This window comes from Mchenga conophoros, linkage group LG23, assembly GCF_057382185.1.
Source record: "Mchenga conophoros isolate Kocher_MC1m ecotype Shallow Benthic linkage group LG23, M_conophoros_male_GT1.1, whole genome shotgun sequence".
Classification (NCBI taxonomy): Eukaryota; Metazoa; Chordata; class Actinopteri; order Cichliformes; family Cichlidae; genus Mchenga; species Mchenga conophoros.
In genome coordinates, this window is record NC_140547.1 from 4,163,862 (window position 1) to 4,191,639 (window position 27,778).

General features: G+C 42.1%; 1 protein-coding gene across 2 annotated transcripts in view; it reads right to left on the reverse strand.

Moving 5' to 3' along the window:
• Positions 1-4,003: 4,003 nt before the first annotated feature.
• tle5 (TLE family member 5, transcriptional modulator) overlaps positions 4,004-27,778 on the reverse strand; it is a 53,131-nt gene continuing 29,356 nt past the window's right edge. The window contains exons 3-7 of one of the 2 annotated variants that reach the window (XM_085265131.1): positions 26,455-26,518; positions 18,658-18,702; positions 11,664-11,726; positions 10,824-10,898; positions 4,004-9,057 (exon numbers count right to left, since the gene is read on the reverse strand). In XM_085265131.1, coding sequence (XP_085121257.1) covers positions 8,833-9,057; positions 10,824-10,898; positions 11,664-11,726; positions 18,658-18,702; positions 26,455-26,518 — 472 coding nt within the window. In that variant the 3' untranslated portion in view covers positions 4,004-8,832. Of the gene's footprint in view, positions 9,061-10,823; positions 10,899-11,663; positions 11,727-18,657; positions 18,703-26,454; positions 26,519-27,778 lie in introns of both variants that reach the window. The other variant, XM_085265130.1, reaches the window with a different exon arrangement.

The following is a 27,778-nucleotide window of genomic DNA, read 5'->3' on the forward strand; positions in this document are numbered from 1 at the left end:
AGAAAAGGAAGAGAGACACAGAGAAAGGCTGAGAATGAGAGAGAGAGAGGGTTTTTGCTTTGTGTGTTTGCTTCTTTCCATTTCCGAGCGTGCCTGACAGACACGCAGACACTGATCACTGAATGCAGTAGAGGGAGGAAAAAGGGGGATGAAGATAAATAGAGGAAAGCTTTGAACGGAGAAAGAGGGGAAATTTTATATATAAAAGAGTCACAAAGTGGCAGGAATGAGTGAGGCAGGGAGGGAAAAAGGAAGGAGAGAGGGAAAAGAATGACTGATGGATGGGCCGGGGATGAATGGATGGAGGGCTAGTGCGGCGGCGGGTTAGAGGATGGAGACACGGCAGACGTGGAGATTGACAGCCTCCTTTCCGGGGAGGGATGAATAAAGTGGCGCAGTTGGGTAGGCGTTGAAGGGGGGGGGGGGGGGGGGGTGAGTAGTATTGGTGGTGGGGGGGTTGTCAGAGGAAGAGAGAAAAGATGAAGAAAAGAAGTGAGAGACGGAGGAGGGGAGGTAATGAGAGATAGAGTACGTCTCCGTAATCAAGCCATAAAGGAGAGCTGGAGCGAGGGAGCGAGGGGGAAAAGACGAGTGGGCTCTGAATGAGTCAATCATGATTAATCAAGACGCTTCTTGCTCTCCGCCGCTCTCTCCCTCTTTCTTTTTGCTTGCACTCATCATCATCATCATATACACGCGCACACACACGCACACACAGACGCTTGTTTTCCAGTGCAGGCCCTGTGCATTCCCATCAGAACTGCATACAGAGTCGGTGCTTTCATTCAGTTTGCAGGTCCACAGCCGGCATCTTCAAACGTGTCCGTTCCAAACCTGTTGGCTCGTGCAGCTTTGAGTCACGCACGTGGAATGGATTAAAATATAAATGCACATGATCTACAGATTTGACTTTTCCACTCCGACTCTGTCAACAGCATCAAGCTCAACACAAGCAGCAAGTGGGCAGTGACAATACTAACTTACATTTGTGTGCTATATGAAGAGCGGGCACGGATATAAGCAGAGCTCTCAGCTGAATGGTGGAAAGTGCCCGGTGGGAAAAGCGCAAGCAGAGAACTGACGGGCTCTGAGCGCAGCTGTAATGAAAGAGGTTCATTTGTTTATGCAGCAGTGAGAGCACCATGTCAGATTTTAACCGTTTCAACAAATAGCAGAAATAAATAATGAGTCTCAGTTATGCTCATTTCCTGCTCCGTGTTTTTATTGATGGATTCTACTGGAGTTGCTTTGTATGACTCACAATTTCCCTTCTATTACATTTTTAAGCCAACTTCTTTCTGATTGGCCGCCGCTTGCAAGCAAAAGGTATAAACAGGAAGTGGGTGGAGCAGTGTGAGCGAGATTCCTATGTTGAGTATATACGCTCTTACTAATATTATACTGGGCTGTGTTTGACTCATGTGCTGCACAAAGCCTGACTTTCAAGATCGGATACCACAATATATATGTGGCAGAATTTAAGGACAAGCATAACAAGTGTGCCTTTAAAAATTCATGTTGGTTACATCTCAGCATCACAACAAATGTGAGCGGCTTTTGTCTGGTTGTGACTCTCTCATTTATACAAAGTATAATGTATCTCAAACCACCCCCAACCCTGCACTCCTAACCCTCCCGCAGCCTCGATACATTGCCGGGCTGGGCACCTTTAAATAAATGTAGCTCAGCGGCCGGCACTGGCCTGCATCGCCAAGCACCATTAACAACAAATAGCAGCATATTGCTGTCCTAGCTCTGAGTCTTTTATGTGTGCTAGTGAGGAGAGGAGCTATAGGGGACCAAAGACTGACTTTCTCCAGCATGGACTGCTAAAATCTTAAAGTTTTTTTTTTTAATGGCATGTTTTGTTTGCTTTTGTCGTCCTGAGATAGCACTGAGGAATATGCTACAATAGGGATCTTTTCATGGGATTTGTTCACATAATATGACACCAACTTTATCCTTTAAAGTGCCACTAATTAAACAACCTAAGTAAGAATGTGGCACTTTTTTTTCCAATGGGGTTTAGAAAGGGGAGGGGAGGGGAAGAAATAATAAAAAAAAAAACACTGGATGAGAGAGATGCGCGCCTCCTCTGCTGCCTGTGTAGCTTCTTGTGAGGAATGTGTGAATCCTCAGACAGAAAGAGGAAAAAATAGGGCACTTTCATATTTATTTAAGTGTCAGATCCAGAGCCGTCTGCAGGGAGACAGAATAAGAGGAAAGGGAGGAAGAGGGGAGGAAGGGCTGCAACCACAGGAACTCAGAGGGCTCACAAGCCTTCCTCTCCCTCATCTCTGAAAACACACACACACACACACACACACACACACACACACACACACAGTGAGGAAGGCAACCAGAGGGAGACGGTGACAGGGAGGAAAAAGAGAAAACAGACTGAGGAGGAAATGAGAAAGAAACCAATGTAATTTTGCACAAAGAAAAACAAAAATCCACTGGATGTGCATCCACCTGAATGGACCAGGAGGAGTGGTGAATGCAGCAAACCAAGTTAGGGCTCAAACCTGATAAACAGAGCATCCAAATGGGGATATTGTACAGGCGCCAAGCGGGGTCGTGATCCGCTGCCTTCGAGATGTAACATCAAATCTGGACACACACAGTGCAGAATAGATAAAATCTCATCATTGCAGTCTTAAGAACAGGAAGCTTCCCCTCCTATGTGACACACAAACACAGGAGCGCATGTGAGAATACCTCAGAGCAATTACCTGCCGGGTTCACCTCAGTGGGAAAAGGGCTGGTAAACGTAAATCAACACTTCCTCCTGGTGGATCTGACGTGAACTACAGCCACCCTGGGGCGGTCAGAAGACATCAGGACACGTTTAAATGAATAATTCCGGGTCTGGAAAAAACCTCAAACATCGCTGATGTTAAAACACTGAGTGCTCTCTTATCTAAGCTTTGGAGTTAGACCCTAAAATTTAAAAGATGGGTGATTCACTCGTATGTTGAGTTTTTTAGTGCCACTATAAAGAACATCTGCGCTGGCGTGATGAGTAACAGTTTCCCAAAGACACGCACAAGCTCAAGTTTAAGCTGAAACACTCGAGAGAGATTTGATTAATCTGCACATTAATCAGCCATGCCACCATTTGGTTTTTAATCGGTCTCTCTGAATGGTGGCAAAAGAGCACTTCAGTATCATGAAGTGAAACTGATTTAAAAATATATCACTGGCTCTGCATCTTTCATCCAATTAAAAAAAATAAGTTGCCCATGTTCCAAATAATATGTTACCTTGTGAAGTGTGCTTCATGGGCGTATGCTGTAATTAAAGTAGGATCGAGTGGGATCTATTGGCAGAGATCACAATCGTGATTTTTTTTAGAGCTGAAATTAAAAATTGTTAGGTTTGTGTTACCTTAAAATAAATAAGACTTTCACTGTCACCTGTCTAAAGTGGCATAAATCTAGAAAGGGGGTTTTGGGTTATTCTTATTTTTAGGAGTCAGTGTTGCTAAACCTGCACACTTGGAAAAGCAACGGTATTCACCTGATCACAACGTGCATATTTCCTAATAATCAATCCATCCCTCCATTTGTCCTTATCCAGTCACGAGCCTGAACAGAGATTATCAGACCTCCCTCTCTCAGGCCTCTAGCTCTTTGTGGGGGTACTAAGGTGGTCCCAGGTCAGCCAAGAGAAGAAACATGTCCTGGATCCACCCTAGGGTTCCCCTCACAGTGGGGCATACCTGAAGAACCTCACTTACCCTGCAATAACATTTTCTTTGTAACTTTTTGGGGTGTGAGTGGTGCAGCAGCCAGCCAAGCTAGGGACTGGTTATTGTTAATGTTGATTGCAAATTTTTCAGTTTGCAAGTTCACACTCGAACGCTGAGATAACCGGGAAGCAACGATTCTTCCATCCTGCCAGCAATAAGCAGAAAAAGGACAATAAAATGTTGGAAGCCCACAAGAGCCACTCTTCCCAGTCAGGAGACGGTGTGCATCAAGTCAAAGACGAGCGAGACTTGTTTATGATTTGATTGACTTTATTTGTAAGGCACCAGAAGTCCTTCCTTACTGCAGAACATTTCATTTTATTTATAGTAAATGTTTGCTGTACGTTTTTTTTTTAGAGTTTCTTTTTCGTTTGTTTAAATGAAGCTATGATTTCAGACACAAAACATTTTTTTTTTTGCCAAATTACACACTTTTAGGTTTTACATTATACACAAAATAAGTATTTAAAAAAAGACCTTTACAAAGCTCAAAACGCTTACAATGCTTCACGCTATGAGGGCAAAGAGGCGGCACAGGAGTCAAGGGGAGTGGGTGGGAGGGAGGGAGTGTTAGGGTGGTGGGAGGGGGGAGAAAAGGAAAGGGGGATCAAAGGGTGAAAAGGTCAACATACTGCAGTTTCCCTCCCCCCTGGTGTCACATCAGTTTTGTAACACAATAGCACAAGAATCATCCAGGACAGACAAGAGAAGATGCAGCCATATACACATAAAGCTTTCTATGTATAACTGTATACAGAGGCGAGCACCTCCAACTACTTCAACAAATACATAGAATTTCATTTGTACGTCTAAAACGTCAGCCTTGCAAATCTCCCTCTAGTTCATATCGATTAATATTTAAAAACGAAGAAAAGGGGGGAGGAAAGGAACGAGTGCATCGATCACAGAAAGTTTGGATCAAACATTCTTTAAAAAGAAAAAAAAAATGTCTCCACTAGAAAGAAATCAATCTCAGTTCCCCCGCAGACATGCATTGATGTGTGTGTGTGTTCTGCTTTGTCTACACGCTCTGCATTTCACTACAACAAGTACAGTATGTATGCAACTAGATACATACAGTATGCAGCTAGATGGGAGGACGACGTGCCGCGAGCTTAATTCACAAGCAAGGTAGCATGTTAGCTTTAGTTGTAAGAACAGCAACGCATTTCATCTGGTTTAGCATCGACTACGGGATCTGTACAAGTGTTTATACACACCTTGTTTTATGTATTCACATACATACACAACAATGGGGATCATTGAAAGAGTCCTCCAGCAAATGCCATCAACAGTTTATCACCTGAACCTTTAGAAGACGGAGGCTTTTATTCTGAAAGTCCCTCATATGTATTTTCACTTTTGGATATCAAACGTGCACGTTCGCCGATCTCTTTGAAGGGTACTTCTGCAATAAAAATGTGCTTTATCATCAAACCGGAGACCATTCTGAGCTTATTTTCCCCCAAATGAAAGGAGCAGGTTTTTTTTTAAAAATACATATACAGCTCGAGATGGCTACACTCAATGAAGCCATTCAGAGATGAAAAGAGAGGAGGTCAAGACAGGTGTACGTGCTTTTAAGTGTGGTTCGACATTTTCAAAGTATACGTGGTACCTCTCAAATTGCATGTCATCTTTTTGAAAGCAGACATTTCGCCCATTCGCACTTCTGTTGCCTGACAAATCCCCGGGACAGTAAAAAGAAACTCCAATATATCCAAAAAGCAAACAAATTCAACCCAAACATGATGAAGAACGCGATGTAGTCTCTATTCTTTTTTGTTTTTTAACTATAGACAAATTTTCAGTCCTATTTTGCATTTTTTTTGGTGTTATAAATGCGCACTGGGTATAAAAATTGGTCTACTTCCACTATTTATTAATTTGCACTGATACTTTTCACAGCAGAGATTTTGACTTGTACTAACAGGTAGAATATCTGTGTTACTGATATAAATTACAGCTCTGGTCAATTTAAATTTCCCACTAAGCAATGACAGTATGATAGCATGAACAGTACTTAACAGCTCAATGGAAGTCATTAATTCTACTATTTACACCTTACCTTACTGGGACATGTCAAAATGTCTGAAGTGAAAACCACCGAACAAAAGATACTGTCAAACTGGCTCTATACTACTTTACAAATAATAGTCTCCTAACTGACTGAGAATTTGGACTGTAATGCTATCATTATACAAATGTTCTTAATTAAATGCAACATAAGACTTTCAGATGCTTCTAAAAGCGATCACTGATTATTCTCCTTACTAATAACATGAATTCTTGCCATGCTGGTTTAAAAAATAAATAAACAGAAGAGTTTATTAAAGAGCTGCAGATGTGTCTTCATTTCCTGTAAAGACCAATTTTAGATCACAGTAAGGAACTGTATGTAATGCAAAAGACACTCTTTAATTTTAAAAAACAAAAAACAAACAGTATTTGGTGATATTATATTATGCTCCTCTCAGATCACAACCCTATTCCAGGAAGCAGGTTTAGCTAAAATTCAGAGTTTGTTAATCCTGAGAAATCAGATAGGAAATGATCGGATTCAATTCTGATCCGATGGCAGGCCTATGGTACAAACTTTTTTCTACGATTATATAGAGCGGCCCAACATAATTTTAGTTTTATTTATTTAACCTTTATGAGACTCAATATGTCACAAGCGACCTCTGTTTCAGACAGCATCATTAAAAATGGCTGCCTACTCTGACCAGCCTCCATGAAGATACCAACTCAGAGTTGCTGATCTGCTCAGTTTACAGTTAGAGTCTGACTTTAGTAAACCTGGTTCCCAGATTAGTGACCGGCTGGTTGCTGCGTTTGCTGCGTGGCATTCAAATCACGTGTGTTGCAGAGTGCCCTCTGTTGGACAAACTATGCAATGTCAACTACTACATTTTTTGCAGACCCCCACATGGAGCAGAACTTTTTTTTCCTAAGAATTTGGTAAAAGATGCAGTGGGTATTTTAATAAAATAATCAACCACAACTTTAAAGCCATCTGCCTAACACTGAGTATGTTACCTTGCACCTCCAAAAAAGCTCCAACAGGTTGGTGCATGGAAACGAGACATCTGGGAATTGTCCTTTGGCGTCTGGCACCAGGACGGTGGTAGTAGATCCTCTGACCGGATAAAGACCTTCAGCAATGTGGCAGAGGTGCCGTTGCTCGTAATAACATCTAAAGGAAAGTCAAACCAGAAGATTCCGCAGCTGAACTTTGTATTGCAATGAGATCATCAATGTTGTGGTGGGCTGGCATAGTTTCGCCCAGCTTCCAGCAGACTCGAGGTCTAATCTGAAAACAACCAAGAGCGTACAGGACCTTTCTGTTTGAAGGGGGTGTTTTTGTTTAGTTTGGATTCATAGCAGCAGCTGTAGAATGCACTTGTGCTTCATTTGTGTGAATTACAGTAATGTAACTATATTCAATCATACTCAGTGCCCCATGTAGGCATTAAATCAACTGTATAATGCAGGATTAATCTGATATGTGAAAGATCTTTATGTGCAGTGAATCGTAGGGTATTTAAAAGTGAATTTACAGAGAGCCCGTGTTTTTGTTTCATGCTAGGATGGAGTCGTTCCATTTAGAGACCAAAATAAACCAAAGCAGACAACTTTTCGAGACCTGCATCACTGCAGTAATTGATGCCACCGGTCTAGTGTCTACTGTGCGTTAAGTTTGCACACTCAGACTGGATAAATAAGCCATTCCCTTTGTGACACAGTCTGCACTCTGTCATTGTCCTTGTTCTGCACAAGCGAGGAGGATGCTTCAAAGACACACGCTGCCCTCTGCTGTCAAACACACAACATGCACTCTTTCTCCCCTCAGTGTCTGCTCTGATATTAGTGCACATTAAAGAGGAAAAAGATGGTGGGAAGGTGTGGACGTGAAGTGGCGTTACTTCTCTTTGCTGCACGTTGTGCTACCTCAGCTCCGTTTAATGATGCCTTTCAGTTACGGTGCTGGGTGGATTTATCCAACGCACCTCACAGGGTCGGGCAAGGATCAAACGTCGGGGGGATTACTTATCAAGGTGGGTCTGTTATCTACTCTGACGGCTCTCAGCATTAAGTCGGATCTAAGATGCTTTTATTTTATATAAAATTAGGATTACTCGCAAAATCTCTAATTTGCCCGGATATGTCTTTTCATAACACCGATTCTCTTTTGAAGGCAGAGGTTTTTGATTAGAAAGTGAGTATAGCTTTTAAGCACGCTTCTGTCTTTAGCCGGGGCATTTTTTAAACAATTCTCTGATCTTTTATCAATCCAACATTTAAACTTTGAGCCCACTTTTATCTTAGAATGAATACACGCGAGGTGAAACACCATGAAATATCAACACTGCTGATTTCGGTGAGACCTTTATGTTGGGAAAATGAAGTTTTTAGGAATCCTGTGTTGCATCTGACAAGTTTTACAGCTTGCCAGCAAATCCAAGTGTTTAACAGTTTTTCTGTTAACACCTACGGAACAGTGCATTCAGTCTGACGGATCAGTCCTGTCTAACAAGGACCTATGAAAGAGGAAGAGGCAAGAGGTGGGAGGAAGACAGGGAGGAAGAGAGAGAGAGGCATGGAGAAGAAAGGAAAACACGGAAACTCAACAGGAATCAGAAGAGAGAGAAAAAGCAAGAGGGAGGCAGGAAGAAACTGAAATAGAAAGTAGTCCTGATTTTCTTTTTTTTTAAAAAGGGATAAATGTGGCTTAATCACATGCAAAAAAGAGAGAGAGAGAGAGAGAGAGAGAGAGAGAGCACTTGAAAATACAAGATACATAAGAAAGCGACAGTCTCATGGCTTAAAAAAAAAAAAAAAAAAAAAAGATATAGAAACAACCCAACTATGGTGAATACCAGGATATAAGGTGGTATGTGCCAAAGACCTCCCAATAATGGGGTTGGCTAGGGGGTCGGAAGAGATGAAATTGAAGCCCATGTTAGGTAGTGTCAAAGAGAGGGAGACCTGGGGGAGAGGCTATAGGCCAAGTGGGCTTGAATCTAGGGATTCAGGTCTCTGGATAAAAACAGAGCTGAATAGGGCTGAAACACCATCTAATCAGACTTGTCTCCATCCTCCTCACGGTGGCTGTCGACTCCATCCCGCGATGCTTTCTCCTCCTTGGCCAGCTGGGCTTGAGAGGCCAGCAGGGAAGAGAGGGAGAAGAGACCAGAGGAGGTGGTGACGGCAGGGAGGGTCGGCTGGCTCAGGCTCAGCGGCAGCGGAGTCATGGGCAGGGCCAGGCCCTGAAGCTGAGACAGCTGGTGAGCCTGGAGCTGCTGCTGCATGGAAAAGAATCAGACGCAACTTAGAGACAGTAGGATAGATCAAGCGCACAAATCACTGCAAAACACAGGACAGACCTATTATAGAACCACAGGTCATGTTTAATATATAACCCTTGAGGCACAGCGCTAATAGTTTACAGACAACAGGATAGATGGAACGCACGTATCATAGCACATGCTCAGTAGAAGATACACATAGCTTATTTATAATAGATGCAGTTTTTAAGATGTATAAAAGCCTAAGAAACAAGTGCAGACAAAGAGGTATCTGAGCACAGAACTGGAAAAAACAATATCATGGGATCGACATGCCTTTGATTTTAAAGTACAGAGAGATACATTGTTACTGCCACGCTTCTCTTTTACACACACCCAAAAGTGAGTTCATTTTTACGGCAGCTCCCTCTGACCTCTTATAATCGACACATAACTGCCCCCGCTGATCCTCTAACTTTCTACATGATGCGACTAAAGTCAAAGCAAAAGATGTCTGTGAAGGTTCTCAGTCATCCAGGTCATCGTAGTCGAAGGAGCTTGTAAAGGAAAGCGTCTGGACTTCAAGCGTCTTCAAGCAACTTAAAGAAGTCCAGACGCTTTTCTTTACAAGCTCCTTTGAAAGCAAAAGATCCACCGACAACAGAACGCCCTACCACAAACGCCAACGCAGAGCGCCACCTTCTTTATCACAAGTCGCAGACACAAAGACAAAAGCAACGCACCACCGTGAATCATCTATCACAGTGATGGAGTGGCTGGGCTAGCGAACACTAGACAATAGTGAAATGATGGAGGAGCTAGGATAGCTAACACGAGGCTGATAATGATGAAGCGTAGCTGAACTAGTTAAAGCTGCCGATATAAAGAATATCTGCGCATAGCAGGCTAACGAGCTGGCCTGGTTTGTACAGATTTGGTATTTTAGCTAGCGAGATAACTGTGCTGTAATTGTTTCAATGGACAGGATTGTGGCTTAATCAAATTTATCCCCTCGATGGGATGGATACCACCACTTTAAAAAGACACAAAAAGTAGTTTACTCGTGATGAAGAGTACTACACACTCCTAAGACGTAAGTGTAGAAGAGATTTTAACCCTAATAATGCCCCGAGGTTATCTCTACTTAAATCTGCACATTTAACATGAAACCTAAACAAAAACATTTCAAGGCATGGAGGCTTTAACAGAAGAATCCAGCATTTCTTTGGAGCTTAGCCACTTCTAGAAAAGTTAATTTCTTATATTCCAACTTTTGGTGCATCAGAAAAAAAAAAGAAAGTCTGTGCTTTAAAAGTTTCTCTTGGACTTCATCAATATAACTCTAAAGAAACCCTTTAAAAATTAATTGTTCCCAGAGCTGCTTAAACAAAACAGTGGGAACAATTATAAATGTTTATTTTACTGTGCAGGCATACATTACCAGCGCTTGAATATAATCATGATTTATGGGTCATTTTAACGTTTTTCATTAGCAACTGGAGCTAATAAATGCTTATTTACTTTTATAATGCTCTGTTTAGGAGGAAACAGATCGGGGCAGGAAACCTTTGAGGTTTAGGGTTTTTCATTTCACACGATATAAAAAAAGCATTAAAAAAACATTTTAGGTTTTTGAGAAAAACCCTGCGATGACACACAAAGGTTTTTATCCTCACAAACAATAAGTCAATAAATGCAAGATGTAAAAGAAAACAATAGAATTGATCGGGTTGGTCAATATTTGCACTTTTTCAGGCAGGGTTAGGGTTGCAACAACGTACCCTTATGATGGAGTTCATCTCCGGGGGGGTGACCTGCTTGGCCCTCTCTATGGCTGCCAGGACCTGCTGCTGGTGCTGGAGATGGTGGGTGGGAGACAGGGGGGAGGCAGGGGGTAAAGACAAGAGGAGGAAAGTGAGAAAGACAAAAGCGAGATAGAAACATGGGGAGGAGAGTTGGGGGGGGTGGAGAGGTTAGATCAATATCAATAGTCTCAACAGAGACCCGACAACCCTCTCTGGTGTTGCGCCTCCCCCTCTGACCATTTTGCTATTCATCCAGTTACACACACACACACACACACACACACACACACACACACACACACAAACACACGCACGCCTTGTGTGACACCCGGGAATGGATGGTCGGCTGGTGTGCTGTAATGGGTGGAGGTCAACCCCCTGGTGGGCAGATAAGAGCATGGCTTATCTGAATCGCACAGCCATTTATTACACTGACACAAACACACACATGTATTAAGCAAGAGAAGAGTTGGATGGAGTAGGAGGAGGCAAAGGAGGGAAAAATGGAGGGAAAGAGGGGAGTGAAGGAAGAGGTCAAAAGGGGAGGGGGGAAGGGACAACCGTGAGGATGGGACAGATTGAATATGGCAGAATCGAGGTGGGGGCAGGGTGAAATGGAAATTGAGGTGGAAAGAAACACAGGAAGCAAGTGATGATGAATGATGGGAGGAGAGAAGAGGGATGCTGAGCTTGAGGTCACGGAGGTGGAGAGGTAATGAGGTGGGAATGAGGGTGATCTCATTCCAGGATGTAAGGAATAGTGCTGAGGGTCAGAGGGTTATTGACGGCTCTGTGCCAGAGTGTGCACGCGCTTACCTCCTGAGACAGGTAGGGGAGGACCTGTGCGCAGATCCCATTCAATCTCTTGACTATCTCAGCCTGTTGAAGGAGAGCATAGTGGTTTATAGTATTCCATATTTTTATCACTCCCAACAAACCCGGTGAAAAAATATGTAACTCAAATGGTTATTTTCCATCTTCCCCACCCTGTCAGCATCAAAGCTTAATAATTTTAACCTTAAAAATGGTCATAAATATAAAAAAAACTTTCCACTGTTTCCTAAAAACTGATAGTTGTTGTAATAAACAGGGATAATTGTATATTCAGTGGTTAGAATAGAACGTTGCATGTATGAGTATCTCAAAATAAAACACACTGGGTGTGTTCATAATGAAGTAAGGGGCGGATCTGACTGTGAAATGTAGGCTCAGATCCTGGGTTATTCGCCTTTCTGAATCTTACAATGATCAAAATTTACAAAACGGACTTTATGGTTTATTGAGTTCACCGCAGCGCACAGATTGGGATTAATGACCGGGTTTTATGCTCGATGCTGTTCCAGATGCAACCCTCGCATTTATCCAGGTTTGGAGCATTAGGAGTACACCTCAAACTGCAAAACTACACCACACCACCACTGTTTTATACAGTATGAAATGAGTGACTGAGCCCATAAACTCAGCGGGATAGTGCTTGCAGATTTTTTATTTTTATTTTTAGCCACCACAGGTGTCTCCCCCTGGTGGCCATTAAAGAGAATGGAGGTTTAAGACAGACAACATGGGGGCGCCTACGTCCATATTTATACTGTCTATAGTCAAGAATTAATGGTGCAGGGGACAGAGGGGAAGGATATTCTTACTTTTCTATTAGATTAAGTCACCTAAGTAATGCTCGGTCATGAGGGGATACACTAACAGAAGGAAGCTCATACCAGCTTTGCTTCTGTCTGAGGCTGTTGAGCAACTAAACGTAGGGTGGTGGTGTCTTTAGCACATAGATGTGGATTTGCTGAATGTAAAAAATGTTACTGCACCTCACTGGGTACTAATGCCTGTGAGATCCATGGAGAAGATTTCATGAACGAATGAATGAATAAAGTCAGAGATGATAACATAGAACAACCAAAGCCAGAAGAGGTGAACAAAAACCATGCCAGGGCAAAGTGTCGAGGACAACAACTCTATGGAACAGAAGAATTCAGCATAATAGCCTCAGGCTACACAGATAAAATGTGATAGCAGCTCACGGCTCATTTTAATCTTTTCATGGGATTTAATGACAGCTCAAAATAAAGAGTATCACCACACTTATCCTTTAAACCCTTGTTAAATGTGAATCGTCATTCAGCGAATTTAAGCCACACTCATCAGTATGGGAAACATCTGCTATGACCTTCCCAAACTGGAGCAAATATATCTCACACACATGCACATATATCAGATGTGTCAGAATCCCTTTATTCACCTCATTAATTTAGTTGCTTGTACTTAATACGCTTCTAAAAACACTTGGACGGACACACACACACACACACACACACCCACGCACACACAGTAATAATCTCCCATACACGCACGCACACGCCGTGTTCTCTTTCACATCATGCACATTCCCTATCTTTCTCACATGCAGGTCTATTATCACATTTGGTTGGTAATCATCCAATCCATAAGAGATATGCAAAGCAGCAGTAATTGTGTTAGAGCCTAATTCGAGGCGCGATGAGGAGAGAGAGGCTCTTCTAACAGACATTAGGCATGCAGAGCACAGTTCCCATCAAGCGCTTCACTCCTATCTGCTCATCATTACACATACAATCTCCCTGACATCTCTAAAATGTCTCTGCGGGACTCGCTCCACGCTAACTATGGCTCTGCCTCTTTTTCAGTGCCCTTTATTCTGTCTATCTTGTTTTTTTCCAACCCAGCTTTTGTCTATTCTGTTATCCCTGCTCTCCATCACCTTCTCTTCTCCCTCAGATTTTTCGTTCTGAATGCAGCCTCCTCTCTCGTGTCCTCACTTTACATTTCACTCTGCTTCATTCTGGCTTTCCTAAAATGCTATTGGAGCACTTTTCACTGACGAAATTCTGTTTCAAGGAAGTATGGAAGGCAGAGTAAACAAACCTAACGTTACACAGACTTCCTTAGAGTGTACTGGCTTTGTCACTGCGTGGGCTCCCCTATAGTCACAGGGTCTCATGGCAAAATGTGAAATACTGAGATTTTTTTCTCGTTTATGAAAGCAAGCTGTCCTGTTTTTTGTAAGCGTGACTTTGAAATATATTTCAATACAAAGAGGAAAAGGAATAGTTTTTATGCCTGCAGCACACACATGATAACATGCTGCAGGTGGCTCTTATCAAAGTGCCATCTGTTGTACTTCAACCCAAACCACGACCTTTTTCAGAACCTAGCTAAATAGTTTTAACACCTAAATCTGCCCTGAGTAGTTTTTTTATCAAGAAGATTTATGATCTAAACTTGTGGTAGCAGGTTTGATTAGCTAAATCTAACCAAGTAGTCCAGATTGTTTAAACCTAATCAAATAGTCTAGATCAGGGGTATCAAACTCCAGGCCTTGAGGGCCGGTGTCCTGCAGGTTTTAGATCTCACCCTGGGTCAACACACCCGAATCAAATGATTAGTTACCAGGTCTCTGGAGAACTTCAAGACATGTTGAGGAGGCCATTTAGCCATTTAAATCAGCTGTGATGGATCAAGGACACATCTAAAACCTGCAGGGACACCGGCCCTCGAGGCCTGGAGTTTGACACTCTTGGTCTAGATTATCTAAACCAGGGGTCCCTAATCCCAGTCCACGAGGGCCGGTGTCCCTGCAGGTTTTAGATCTCACCCTGGGTCAACACACCTGAATCACACGATTAGTTCATTACCAGGCCTCTGGAGAACTTCAAGACATGTTGAGAAGGTCATTTATCCATTTAAATCAGCTGTGATGGATCAAGGACACATCTAAAACCTGCAGGGACACCGGCCCTCGAGGACTGGGATTGGGGACCCCTGGTCTAAACCTAACCGACTAGTCTGAATTGTCCAAACCTAATTGAAAGGTCAAGACTGTGCAAACCTAGCAAAGTAGTCCACATTATCTAAACCTACCCAAGCAGTTTTGACTGCTTAACCCTAACTAAGTAGAAAAACAGGTCGACAGGAAGGCAGAAACAGAATACAGCTTTATTAGCCATATTCCAAGTTTAATCCTCGACTCAACCTTGCTTTTTTTCCAGACCCCAAAAAATGGCCTCTGGTATGAGTGGAAAATGAAGTCAAATTGCCCCTCTGTCCTCTAAATTTATACTTTTTCTCCCTTTAAAAGGTTGAAAATATTATTTTCATGTACACAAATGTGACCAGTTACATGACTAATCAAAAGGACTTTTGCTCCAGTTTCCATATATATCTTCAGTTTGTTATCAGATAAAAAGAATTAAAAAAAAAAAAAGAAGTAATGCTCACGAAACGAGGTCAAAATAATTGGCATTTTTGTTTTGAAATTTCCTAAAACTAGGACTGGATAACTGAATCACAGCCTTTTCAGTGTCGCCACTTCTGCTTAACAAAGAGTTTCCACCATGCCGAACACGAACAACTATTCCTGCAGATGCAGCTCACATACAGATGAATATACTCAGAATTGCCTTCATAGTTTGGTTTATGTGATGAGCACAATGAGAACATATATACTATACACAACACAAACAAAACACAAATGCTGTCAGGAAGAGAAAACGAGGAAAAACAGATAAACGATACAGCTTCATTCAACACACTCCCAGTTCGATCCGCAACTCAACCTTGCTTTTCCTCACTAAGACAAAACAGAGATGCAGAGAGCAAAGAGACAGACTGCACAGAGTGGAGAGGCATTTTTTGAATTGAGTAGGACAGAGTGATCAAGAGGGAGCAATTGAATGTGTGAGTGTGAGAGAGAGAAAGAAAGAAAGAAAGAAAAAACAGGGAAACAGACAGAGGAGGAGGAGGAGGAGCAGAGAGGGGAGTGTGGCTCTGCACAATAGGCCTAGACATGAATGCTCCTCGACACTCGTTTCCACACATCCCCTTCAATTTCAACTCTCTAATGGAACTAGCGATTCTCGGCACCCACTCACACTGTGCACAAAGGACGGGCGTGTGCGCACACACAGTAACAGCAGCACACACGAGCAGAGAGACACAAACGTTTATGAACATGCGCTGGTAACATACGCGCACACACAAAAAACGCAGGCACATGCGGTGATGGAGTGACTGGAGGGGCTCAGGAGCGTGCACGCTAACACACCGAAGCTCACGCTGGCTCTACCCACACACTGACATTTCTAAAAGATTGCAGACAGCCAATGGGAAAGTACATGAGCTAATGTACACACACGCACGTACGAAGATTGCTGGGTACACACACAAACACACAACTCCATTTGTGCCTATGAATTTAATCCCTATGAGATAAAGGAGAAAGGTGTGTGCGTTTGCTCAGCATGCATCGCGGTGCCCGTCTTGTGCTTCCAACCTCAGAGTTTGTGCGGGTGCATACAAGTGAAGGTCTTTAAATCATGGAAGCTGCTACTTTCATGTGTGTCTCCATTCGTCAAAGCATGCTCCCTTCTTCCAATATGGCTGTCAGCGCACGCCGTCAATCATACGACAGCGTGCGTGTGCGTTTGTGAGTGTGGATGGGCAATACCAGACGAGGTCATCGATAAGGGTTGGCCCCTTGGAGGCCCATCGCTCTCTCCTCCTGCAGGCTGAGCATAAATTACTCCCCCTGCTGCAGCAACACAAACTGATGTATGGACCACTCCCTCACCCACGCCCTGCCTGATTGAGGGCCTTTTTTTCTCCTCCATTTCAAAATACCTTACTAGTTCTTACAGCACCGTTTTCACTGGATGTAAATATAATGCCATTTTGCCAAGACCTACATCCACATGAAATGACTGCGTGATGCTCAAAATTACTAAAAACAACAAAAAAAATCAACAACAACTGGATTTACACACAGAATTAGGTGACCTCACTCAAATGAGATCCCCAAAGGAAACAGAGATTATGTTTAATAATCACACCAACAGTTCAATAAGCTGTCGGTGCATCACGAGGAATGCACAGCTCCTTTGACACTTTGTATTTTATTCAACTGAATCAATTTTAGACTTCGTCTGCTACAATCCTATGATATTTAGTTGACTAAAACTAAAAGGATTTAGTCCTAATTAGGAATAAAACTAAACGTTTTTTTAATCAAAAGACTATGGCTACAACTAAATCAAAAACTGCTGGGCCAAAGGTGAGGGTAAGAAGGTACATCATAGATGTACTTTCATACTTTATCTTCACCACAACAGCCCAGTACTGCGTCTGCATCACTGTTGACACCGCATTCATCTATCTGTCAGCCTCCTGCTTTCCTCTTCCCTCACTTGTAAACAAGACCCTAAGATATCATCCACTTGAGGTAGCAGCTCGCTCCTGCACCCTGCAGTGGACACGCTGCCCTTTTCTGACTAAGAACCGTGGCTTCGGAGTTTCAGGTGCTAAATTCTCACCCCAGCTGCTTCACACTCGGCTTCCGGAACAAGGTTGATGAGTCCAAAGGAACCACACCATCCGCCAAAAGCAGAGATGAGACTCCTGAGACCATGAACGGAAATCCTAAAAAATCCTTTTTACAAAAATTACTGGACTTATTCTAGTAATGACCATAATTGCCAAACTGAACTTCGTGTTTTAATCAGTGACCTGAAACTAGTGACTAAGCCCATGAACTCATCAGGAAGGTGATCTGATGTCAGACAGCTAGGTAGCCAAGGGCCATTGCCCCATAGACATCTATACTACCAGACATACTTTTGTTAGGAAAGGAGTCGCCCCCTGCTGGCCATTAAAAAAATGCAAGTTTAAAGTACTTCCACATTAGCTTCACTTTCAGATGTTGGCACAAAGTCCATCTTTTATACTGTCTATGGTAAATCTTTGTACCTGTCACTGTTTACTCACCCGTCCCATCAAAAAACAAAACAAAACACTAAGCTGCTCTCTGAGTATCCATGTCTGTAGCATAATAAGGCTACCACAATACAGCAATGTGGATCTGCCAGTCAAACATCAGTGAGGCACATGCAACAGGTAACTTATGGAGACATTCCCAACCCTGGCAACCAATGCATCTGAGCCAGGTTAAAGAAAAAAAGAACCCTGTAATGAAGTGCATAATTCAAGGTTCAGTAAGTATTAAAAGTCTTTTTATCTGCATTGATGAGGTTAGCCAACTGGCACCTCAAAGTCCAGGAAATACTCCCAGCTGAATCGTCAGTATGAACAACAAGCAACGATACAGGACAGCGAGTCCTTGAGACATTTTTCAATCACAGAGTACAAAATGACGCTAGATTATTGGTAAATGTATGATTCATCTGTAAATATTAAAACAAATTGCTCTGAAATTACTACAACTTTTATTTGTGGCTCTCGCAGGTTTATCCATAACACGTATAGAGAGAGCACTGCCTGTCAGACAGCTGCTAGCCAGGTTTATAAAATAATTCATTTATGCAGAGGAATGTAGCTACTTCCTGCTGACAGCACAAAAGCATTTTTCACTCAGATTTGGCTTCTTTGGATTTTTTCCTGTAGTATTTAAATCCACATGTCAAAGCTAACTGACAGGAAGAAAAATTCTAAACATTGGTAAAAGCAATAACAAAACATTAGACTGATAACCCTCGGCAGTAGTTGCATGACGATGGAGACACCTCAGTTTATAGAAGCATGTTAGAAAGGAAGCCTTAAGCAACATAATACACACAGGAGGTACAATAGAAACTTGATAAACATGCATGCCCCTCAGTTTGAATCCATCACATCCTGCAAGCAGAAAAGGCATCCTCCTGTGTTTCAATTTTCTTCACAAAAGCAATCTTCTGTTTATGATCATACAACAGTTTTACATCCTATGTGATGGGAATAAAAGAGCGAACTTTAAGGAGACTAAATACAGACTTACCTGTTTGTGCATCTCAATGTTGAGCCCGTAGGACATCTCATAGTACTACACAAAGAAGAGGAGAAGAAGAAGAAGAAAAAGCTATAAAAACACAGGCACCGAACTGTTGCCAGAAAAATTGTCTGTGCAGGAGCTCCATGCTAACAATTTATCATGCTCAACTGACTGCATGTGACAAATCACGTTTGAAGCTAATGTGCATTTTGATTGCACCACAATCGGAAATCGCACAAAAATTCTGTTTCTCAGCTGGAACACTCGAAGCATCTTCAGTTTGCTTCGTTGCTTTTTTCCACCAAAAGCAACGAATGCTAATATGATCATAAAAAACATTATACGGGCCTTCTTAAATCCAAGAGATGATTCCCGAAAGGCATCATTACACTGCAGATTAATAAGAACAAGAATTCACATGGGTACAGTAATCTTGAAACACTGCGGAAGACTTTATTCGCCTTTTCATTTTTGCCTTTGTTTTTAAGTAAACAGCTTAATAACAACCTCCAATGTTCTTTGTTCGATGTTATTTGATGTAAAATGATGAGCTGCTGAAACCGAAGCTACGACGGCACATAAAAATAAACCGATCAACTGATTTGCATAATTAATCTGCCAGTTTGTCATTTTATCCTCCTTCTCATGTACACGCCAGCTCCCTCATACAAATGAAATTTGCATGTATGAACTGCCAGAAAATATAAACAGTTGCTTAATTTAAAGGGCGTACTGAAGTTCTGTTTGTCGCTTACAGCTGTTTGTGTGCAGGATGAGTTTCATTAATCTCTGCAATCATCACACAGCAGCAGGATCCACATGTGTGCGCACGTGGAACAAGAGACGCTGCCTCATTTATTATTTAGAATTATTAATTATCCAGACAAGTCGATGTGATCGGTAACAGTCCCTTTACTTACTTCTACACTTCAGACATGTTCACACACACACATGCAAAGAGAAGACACAAAGAGGAAGAGAGACTGCGAGAGAAAAGGAGAGACAGAAGAGAAACGGCTTCTGTTGTGTGTGTGTGTGTTCAGTGTTAATGAGAGGGCCACCTTCTAGGCGTCAACCCTGTTAATCACCCACTCTGTCTGCAGGGGGACTGGCTCTGTCACTGGAAAACAAACAACACACAGATCTCTCACTCACACACACATTTTTGTCTCTCGCTTGTTGTCACTCACACACAAACACACACGCACATATGCACGCACACACAGTTGTTTGTGTTCAATTTCACACTGGCTCTCTCTTGTAAGTGAATGCACGTGCACGCACGCACATGCACGCGCACTAAAACATAGCTCCGTAGCTGCTTGTGCCCACGCGGAAGCTCCCTAAAGTAATTACAGCGCTGGGGAAATGGAGGTGCTGCCACTGGCTGGGGGAGTGGGGCAACCTGATATGCTATTAGAGGAGGAGTGGGGAGGTTGTAGTGGGGATACAAGACTCGGCCTGCCACTGATGGAGTGGAAGTGCGATTGAAAGTGCGCGTATGTGTGTGCGTTCGAGTCAGAGTGGGCGAAGGAGGCTGTTTTGGCAATACTGCATTCACAATTCAATTTTACAGGTTTTATTTCAGCTGAATGTGAAGATGGCTGCACAATTACATCAGCATGTATCCAATAAGGGCTGTGCACATATTAAAAAAGACAAATGGTAAGCAAATGGTAACAAACGTGTAATTTATCTCAGTTAATCCAATACAGCGGATCTACAGAGGGGTGATAAAGTGAAGGAAATATCTCAACACTTGACCTCTACAAACGAGGAGATCCAGTAATTATTTTGGGGCAGGTGTCCCCTTGGAGGAAAGAGCAACTGCAAATCAATACAAATCCCTTCTGAGGCATCACCTTTATCCTATAATGAAAATTTTCCATACTGATGGGAGTGGTGTCTTGGCAAGTGATGCCAATTCTTCATCAACTCTTTCCCCATAAAAACCTTTTTTCCAAGGGTTGCTCCAGTAAGCTATACAGGCAGAGATCACTCTCACTAACTAACTTTTGATGCACAACCAGTTATTTTGATATAAAGCAGTCATGGGGGAAAGAGTTAAAAAGGTAAAGAATGCTTTAAATAATTAAGAAAATGTGATTCTTTTGGAAAAGCATGATTACTTCCCTCCAGTAGAGATCCAGAGGCTTGTGAAATAAATGCCAAGACACTCCAAAGCTGTTCTGGCAGCACGTGGTAGTCCCACTCCTCACTAAAGCCGTTTTCACATAAAAACTCTGAAACTTTTGGCAGAATCAGGTCAGGGCATCATCTGCTCTCCTTTCTCACATGTATCGATGGTGCAGCGGTTAGCACTGTCACCTCAGAGTAAGACGATCCTGTGTGAAGTTTGCGTGTAAACCCTGTATGTGCTTCCTCTCAAAGACATCCATGTTAGCTTGACTGCTTTCTTGAATTTGTGCAGAACAATCCTGTGTAAGAGTGATGTGAAAAACTAGTTTAGAGTTTATTGGCTGGACTATTGTAATTCATTATTATCAGGTTGTCCTAAAACATCCTTAAGAAACCTCCAGTTCATTTAAAATGCTGAAGCGAGAGTACTGGCAGGGACTAGGAAGGAGGAGCATATTTCTCCCATATTGGATTTTCTTCATTGTTAAATCCAAAGTCAAATTTTAAATTCTTCTCCTCACATTTTGGATAATCAGTCCCCATCTTATCTTAAAGACCTCATAGTGCCATATCACCCCAATATAGCACTTCAGTCTCAGCCTGCTGGTTTACTTGTGGTTTTGAGGGTACTTATAAGTAGAATGGGAGCCTTCAACTTTCATCACATTTCCTATGATGGCTTATTTCTTCTAAACACACCTCTTATAAATATGTGTTGCACACCACTTTGTATTTAAAGGTGGCTGTCCCTGCCTGAGCTCGCCGGAGGTTTCTTCCATTAAAAGGGTGTTTTTCCTTCCCACTGTCACCAAGTGTCAGCTGATTGTTGGGGTTTTCTCTCTATTGCTGTAGGATCTTTACCTTACAATATGAAACACCTTGAGACGACTTCTGATTTTGCCCTCTCTAAATTAAATTAAACTGAACTGAAATTAAACGCGGCTGCCAGTCTAAAGCACAGCTGGCGAAAGTGATCCATGTTCTCACTTCTGGAAATGAGGCTGCTGCCTGAGTGAAGTGCAGGAAAATGGCACAGATCGGATTTAATCTATAGGGAGAACACATATAATATTGATTAATTTAGATGCAGCAAAGAAGGAGCTGAGGTGGAATTGAATGTGTGAGATGATCAGCTGGGATTGCAGATAAGTTGGCCTACCTGCTAGCCTCAATACTGTGGCTTTTTTAAAACTGTCACAGATCTCTAGACAACATTTTATTTCTTCTTTTAAATCTGTAACAGGGTTGGACGCAAACTATTTATTTATTTGCTGGCTGCCTTTTTTTTTTTTTTTTTTAAATGTTGTTTTATTTCCCAGACCCAATTACATGTTTATAAAACAACTGGTGCGTTCACTGTTATATATGGTTTTAAACTGCTCAGATTCAAGCAGATTGCACTTTTATGCCCCTCACATTTTATATATGAAGCTTGAGTTTCAAATAAAAATGAAAGACCTTGTAACGAAGAATCAGAACTCCTCAGCAGACTCTGGAAACACTGCAAAGTGCTACTTGTCTGGCATTTTCTCTTAAAAGTGTCCATGTTTCATTCAGCTGCGCACTTCCTGTCTCACTGTTTTCCAGCACGATAGCTATAAGATGCAGGCTGAAGAAAAAGCTGCCTCATATTCTCCTCCTCACTAAAGTTAGACATGTGAGGTTAAGCAGGATTTACGCTCTGTCTGAATTGCATGTCTGATGGTCAGATAGCGTTAGAAACCCCTTTCACCCGCATCCTTCCTGACATTTGATAGTGGGTGTGACACACACACACACACACACACACACACACACACACACACACACACACACACACACACACACACACACACACACACACACACAATCTTTAATGTTCTAAAGCCGACATTCACACCCGCTTCATGCCTTGCAGAGGTGAGAGAGAGAAGCCAGGGATCTTACTCAACTATTTGTTCTATTTTTCCAATGTTTCCCTGGAAAGTCTTATCCCAGTTTTTACATAGTATCACATAACATCACTGCAAAGTTTTAAATGGGGCTTATTTTGCAAAATCAATGCTTCCATGGCTTTTGCAAAATAATTACACCTACCAATAGGGCTGTTTGATATAAACATAAACATTTTACGCTATTGTTTGTTTCGTGGTGTCGCAAAATTCATTGTTTACTGCAATATTTTTTCATTGTTTTGGTCACTGTAGTGTTTATATTAATTTCTTAAAGTTCTCTCTTTCTCTTATATTTAATATAACCACACTACGGACGGACAAGCGCCTGTTTTTATGCGTTGTGGTTAGCAACAACGACGGTAACAGCATCGCGTGTCCGCTTGTTTATGTTCCACATAAACCTTTCACAATAAAGCTCAAGATCCTGTTGAGACTTTTCAAAATAAACTAAATCACGTGAAAGAGCAGATTATTTATGGATGAGAATTAAAAAAGAGCTGCCAGGTGCTAAAAAATAAACCTTAGACTCAAACGTTAGAACAGGCTTTCCCCCGCAGCACGCCGTGTAATAAATACTCACAAAGAAAACGGCGGCCGTTACAACTTATGTCTAAAAATGTATCGTTTCATGCATCGGTTAAAACACTCGACTCCAGCTACATGACGCGCAGCTGGAAACACTTCACGCAAGTCGAGCTGCCCGAGATTCACAGAATTTACAGAAAATGTTAAAATTTTGTGATTTATATGGTTATCAGGACGATAGAATTCTTATATCGGGATATGAGATTTTGGTCATATCGCACAGCCCTACCTACCAAATAGAGAAAAGATCATTCCCCTCTTGTAACATCAAAATGGGGAAAAGCACCACCTATTACCAAATCTAAGCAAACCAATTTATCAGTTTTGTTTTGGCCAATTTTAGCAGCTTCACCTGAGTAACTTGTTGGCGTCTTCACACGATCCAAAGGCAGGAATGTTAAGTTTCCTGTTGATTCTTGATTCGCCACATGTGAGATAGGGAAGTTCATGTGGTTGCAAACCATCCAGAGTGAACCTTGCCTTTTGACCAGTGTCTGCTGGGACTGGGACTGGCTCCAGCCCAGTTTTCCCTCCTGGCTGCAGTATTGTTCTGAACGATAGATGCATCAAGTCAGAAGAAGTAGAAGATGTGGAAATGGGAAGCAAAGTTTGCTTCACAACGTCTGACATCTCTTGATGTGTAATCTGGGAATCTCTGAGCTCCTGCACTGATATATCATTGAAACTGCAGTAAAGACCAACCCACTCGAGTATCCTGAATCAGTGTGTTTCTGTTTTAAGATTTAAGATGTCCAAAGTGCAGCTATCACATTAGAAAAAATGAAAGACAGAAAGCTAAACTTTCTGCTAGCTTTCCTTTCTTGTAGCACCAGTGTTCCCTTGTGCTTATATTCAACATATAAGAAACATATGATCTGGTCTTCTTAACAAATGTAAGAAGCACTCAGTTAATCAATTTTGTGCAGAAGAGTCAAATATACACTCTGATACTATTATATTGCAGACAGAATCTGATAAAGAAAGTCTAGCTTAACAATGGAAGCTGATAACCACTGCTGTGATACCCATTTTCTTAAACTAGAGTTTTAGGGGTTTTCAAGCCTGGCTATGTAATGTAATGTAGCACCAAGCTGCTAACTTGTACCAAAGCTGACTGTTGTTAAGCAAGAAAGGTTCAGTAACTTCAGTAAAAGCAGGAACAACCATCTAGAAATAGACACAATGCTGGGACATTAAAGACTTACATTATCTTGTTAAAACTTGGTACAATATAGGACTTTGAAGTGGTCCTAAGAGATAATGATCTGTCCCTTAGTCATTTAAAAGCAGGACCACAACATTTAAGGGGATAGAAACTACACAGAACACTCAAACTGAGCTTTGCCTCCATCAGCCTTTGAATTACCCATTGCATGTATGCAGCCTTGTCTGGTTTCTGTCTTTTAAAGTGTCCCTTAAATTGATTTAGCACATGCATCACAGAGTCACTGAGTGAACTGGAGGCAAAGGAGCACTCTTAAAAAGAAAAAAGAGATGCTTTGGTTAACGTTGCCAAAAAACAGAGCAGCTGAAAGTTGTATATCACTTTGTAGTGCCTCACAAGCTGATCAGAAAAATACCAAACCCTAATGAAAACTTTGTGCTGATAATATCAGCCTGCAGGCTACTAAACAGTCTGTAGAACATTTTTCTGACTATAAAAGTCATCAATTTGTGCAGCTGCGTTTCTTCAAAACATTTAAATGCTTAAATCAACTATTACCTATAATCTGGATAAATCACTGCAATTACACAAAGAAAAAACACACAAATCAGAATTTGCTGGATTCTGCAACACACTTTAGTAAGAGTTTCCATTTATTTCTGAAATTCGTGGCATCGGTTTTTCATTAAATCTGTTTTACACGACTGTGCTCTTGTTTCAGTGGGTGTGTGCTTATGTGCACAAGGACGACAATGCCCGAGTGTGTGTGTGTGAAACTGTGTGTACACATGTCTGCCTGAAAGATACACAGAGGAATTGTGTGTTTGTATGTGTCTGCTGCCCTGCTGATGGTGGAGAGAGCAGTGCGGCAGCGCAGATGAGATGAGATTAAAGCCAGTCAGAGGATCAATTAGAGGCAAAACATCAGACGGCTACACAGCTACGGCCAGCAACAATGAGATTAGCCCCGAGGTGGAGCAGAGAGCAGGCAACCACATCTGTGTGTGCATGTTTGTGTATGGATGTGAATGTGTGGACAGAGACAGAGAGATGGGGGGAAAAAAGAGGAAATGAAGGGGGCTGGGGGAGGCGAGTAACACATACATTAACTACAGAAGCAAAAGGGAACAAAGCATGAAAAATTCTGGTTTATTTCAGTTCAGGTTTTGTTTTTAGGGAACATGATACCATCATTTCAATCATGTTACGTGTTGAGATTTCAAGTCTAACGGGGCTACAATCAACACCAGTCAGCAACTGGATTTGACTGCACTGCGCACTTTAGGGTTTCACCAACATGTCCTTCAAACTGAACTAAAAGAAAATGTTTTTTCCAGATATGATATCCTAATTTGAAGGATGGCGTTATCTGTCTGTGCCAAAATTGTGCAAATCACGGCTGGAAAAAATTACATTTTACGATCCATTAGCACGGCAAAAGTTTTGTTTGCTCACTTAGTCCAATCTCCTCCTGCTGCAGGCTTCGCGGCTCTGTAATAACATCACCCAACTTCCTTCTTTGTTCGCTGACAGACAACAGCCTTTGTTCCAGCAAACACTAAAGGGACATGTCGCTTGATCATTAAGGCATGCTTTTTCAGGGCATTTGCTGAAACAACTGATGCCGTCCGTTTTCTTCGAAGAAGAATCTAATTAAGGGAGTTGTTAGACTGTTTAGATGAGTTTGGAAAATTAATAATGTAATTGTCAGATTCCCAAACAAAGGAAACATTTTTCAAGAGAAGCACAACGACGGCGTCACTTCTTTGCTAACTGAAATCATTTGCAAGCAATTTTAAGAAAATCTATGAAAATGACTTGCTGTGCAAAAGGGAAGATGATGAAGGGTATGGAGGAGGTAGAGTGAAAATACAAAGAAGTTGCACAACAACCAAAATCTACATTAGTTAAAAACAGTGAAAAGATGGCATTTTGTGTCAACCATCAGCTCTGACGCGCAGCACACACAGCTTAACTCACCATGATATAATGGCGCTGCATCTCTGACTTCTCACTGGCCAACTTGTCACACTCGAGCTTCAAACTGGAGAGAGAGGGAGGGGAGAGGAGGACAGAGTCAGACCTTGTTATTTAGCTCGACAGTCTTCCTTCTAAAAGTGCTGACACCAGGTGACTTCTACCCCCCTTCATCATCATTACCTCCACTTTCACCGGCAGCACTGTCATCACTTTCATCATTGCTTCAACCGCCACCATCATCATCAGCAGCAGCAGCAGCACCACCTCCGTTCTCATCATCCCCCGCCACCATTTTCATCTATATCATCGCTGCCAACTGCATCATCATCATTAGCACCATCATCATCATCATCCTCGCCTTTATTAGGTCAGTGGCAGCGTGTTCGCCACACCTGACATGTGTCGATTGACAGGAGGAGGTCAAACTCCCTCTGAACTCCAGAGACGAGCCGAGCCAAAATGTCTGCTCACTAAATCAAAGAAGAGGCAGCGAAGCAAAAAGTCTAAATATAGTGTTGACGCGTTCTCTGCGACCCTTTCCCTGCGACAGCCATTAGCTGTAATCATGTCAGCGTTGATGTCACGCGAGGCGACAGGACAAAGGAGGATGCATCAACAAGTCAGCCTGATTGTCAAATAAAAACGACAGAGGTGGAAAAAAAAGAGCCCCTCTGTGATTTTGATTGAAGCAGCCTTTTATAGCGTGTCAGTCACAGGCGGAATCATCCGATGTGAAGCGTGGGTAAGACTCATCAAAATATGCAGACACACATGCTAGATAGGTTCAGATTTAGGATAAGTCTGTAACCTGTTTGATGGTGTGTGTATATTTATGCAGGGTTGTTCTTCGCAGCTGTCTGCAGGAATGACAGCTCGATTATAGCGAGCGATGGCTCAGTCTTTGCCGCTGTTAGTCTTAACTGGCAGACTGAACACCGTGTTACACACAGGCAATAATGTAAGCTTACTCATACACACAGAATTGTGCTGCTTTTTCTATACTTACTGTAGCTACTGCAGTGTAGACTGCAGCTAGAGCCTCCACCCTTGCCCTGACTTTAAATACAAAAACCACAATATAATGAAAAAGTATTCAAGACTGGTTTGTGATAGGATGCCACCACAAATCCAGTCAAGAAATTTCCATGGTACTAAATATTCTACAGTCAGCCGTTAGAGGCATTATAACAAAGTGAATGCGACTGGGAATGACAGCAACTCAGACATGAAGTGGAAGGTCCATGTAAAGTTACAGAGCGGGGTCAGCAGATGCTGGGCACAGCACAGTGCACAGTGCACGCCAACTTTCTGGAGAGTCAATCGC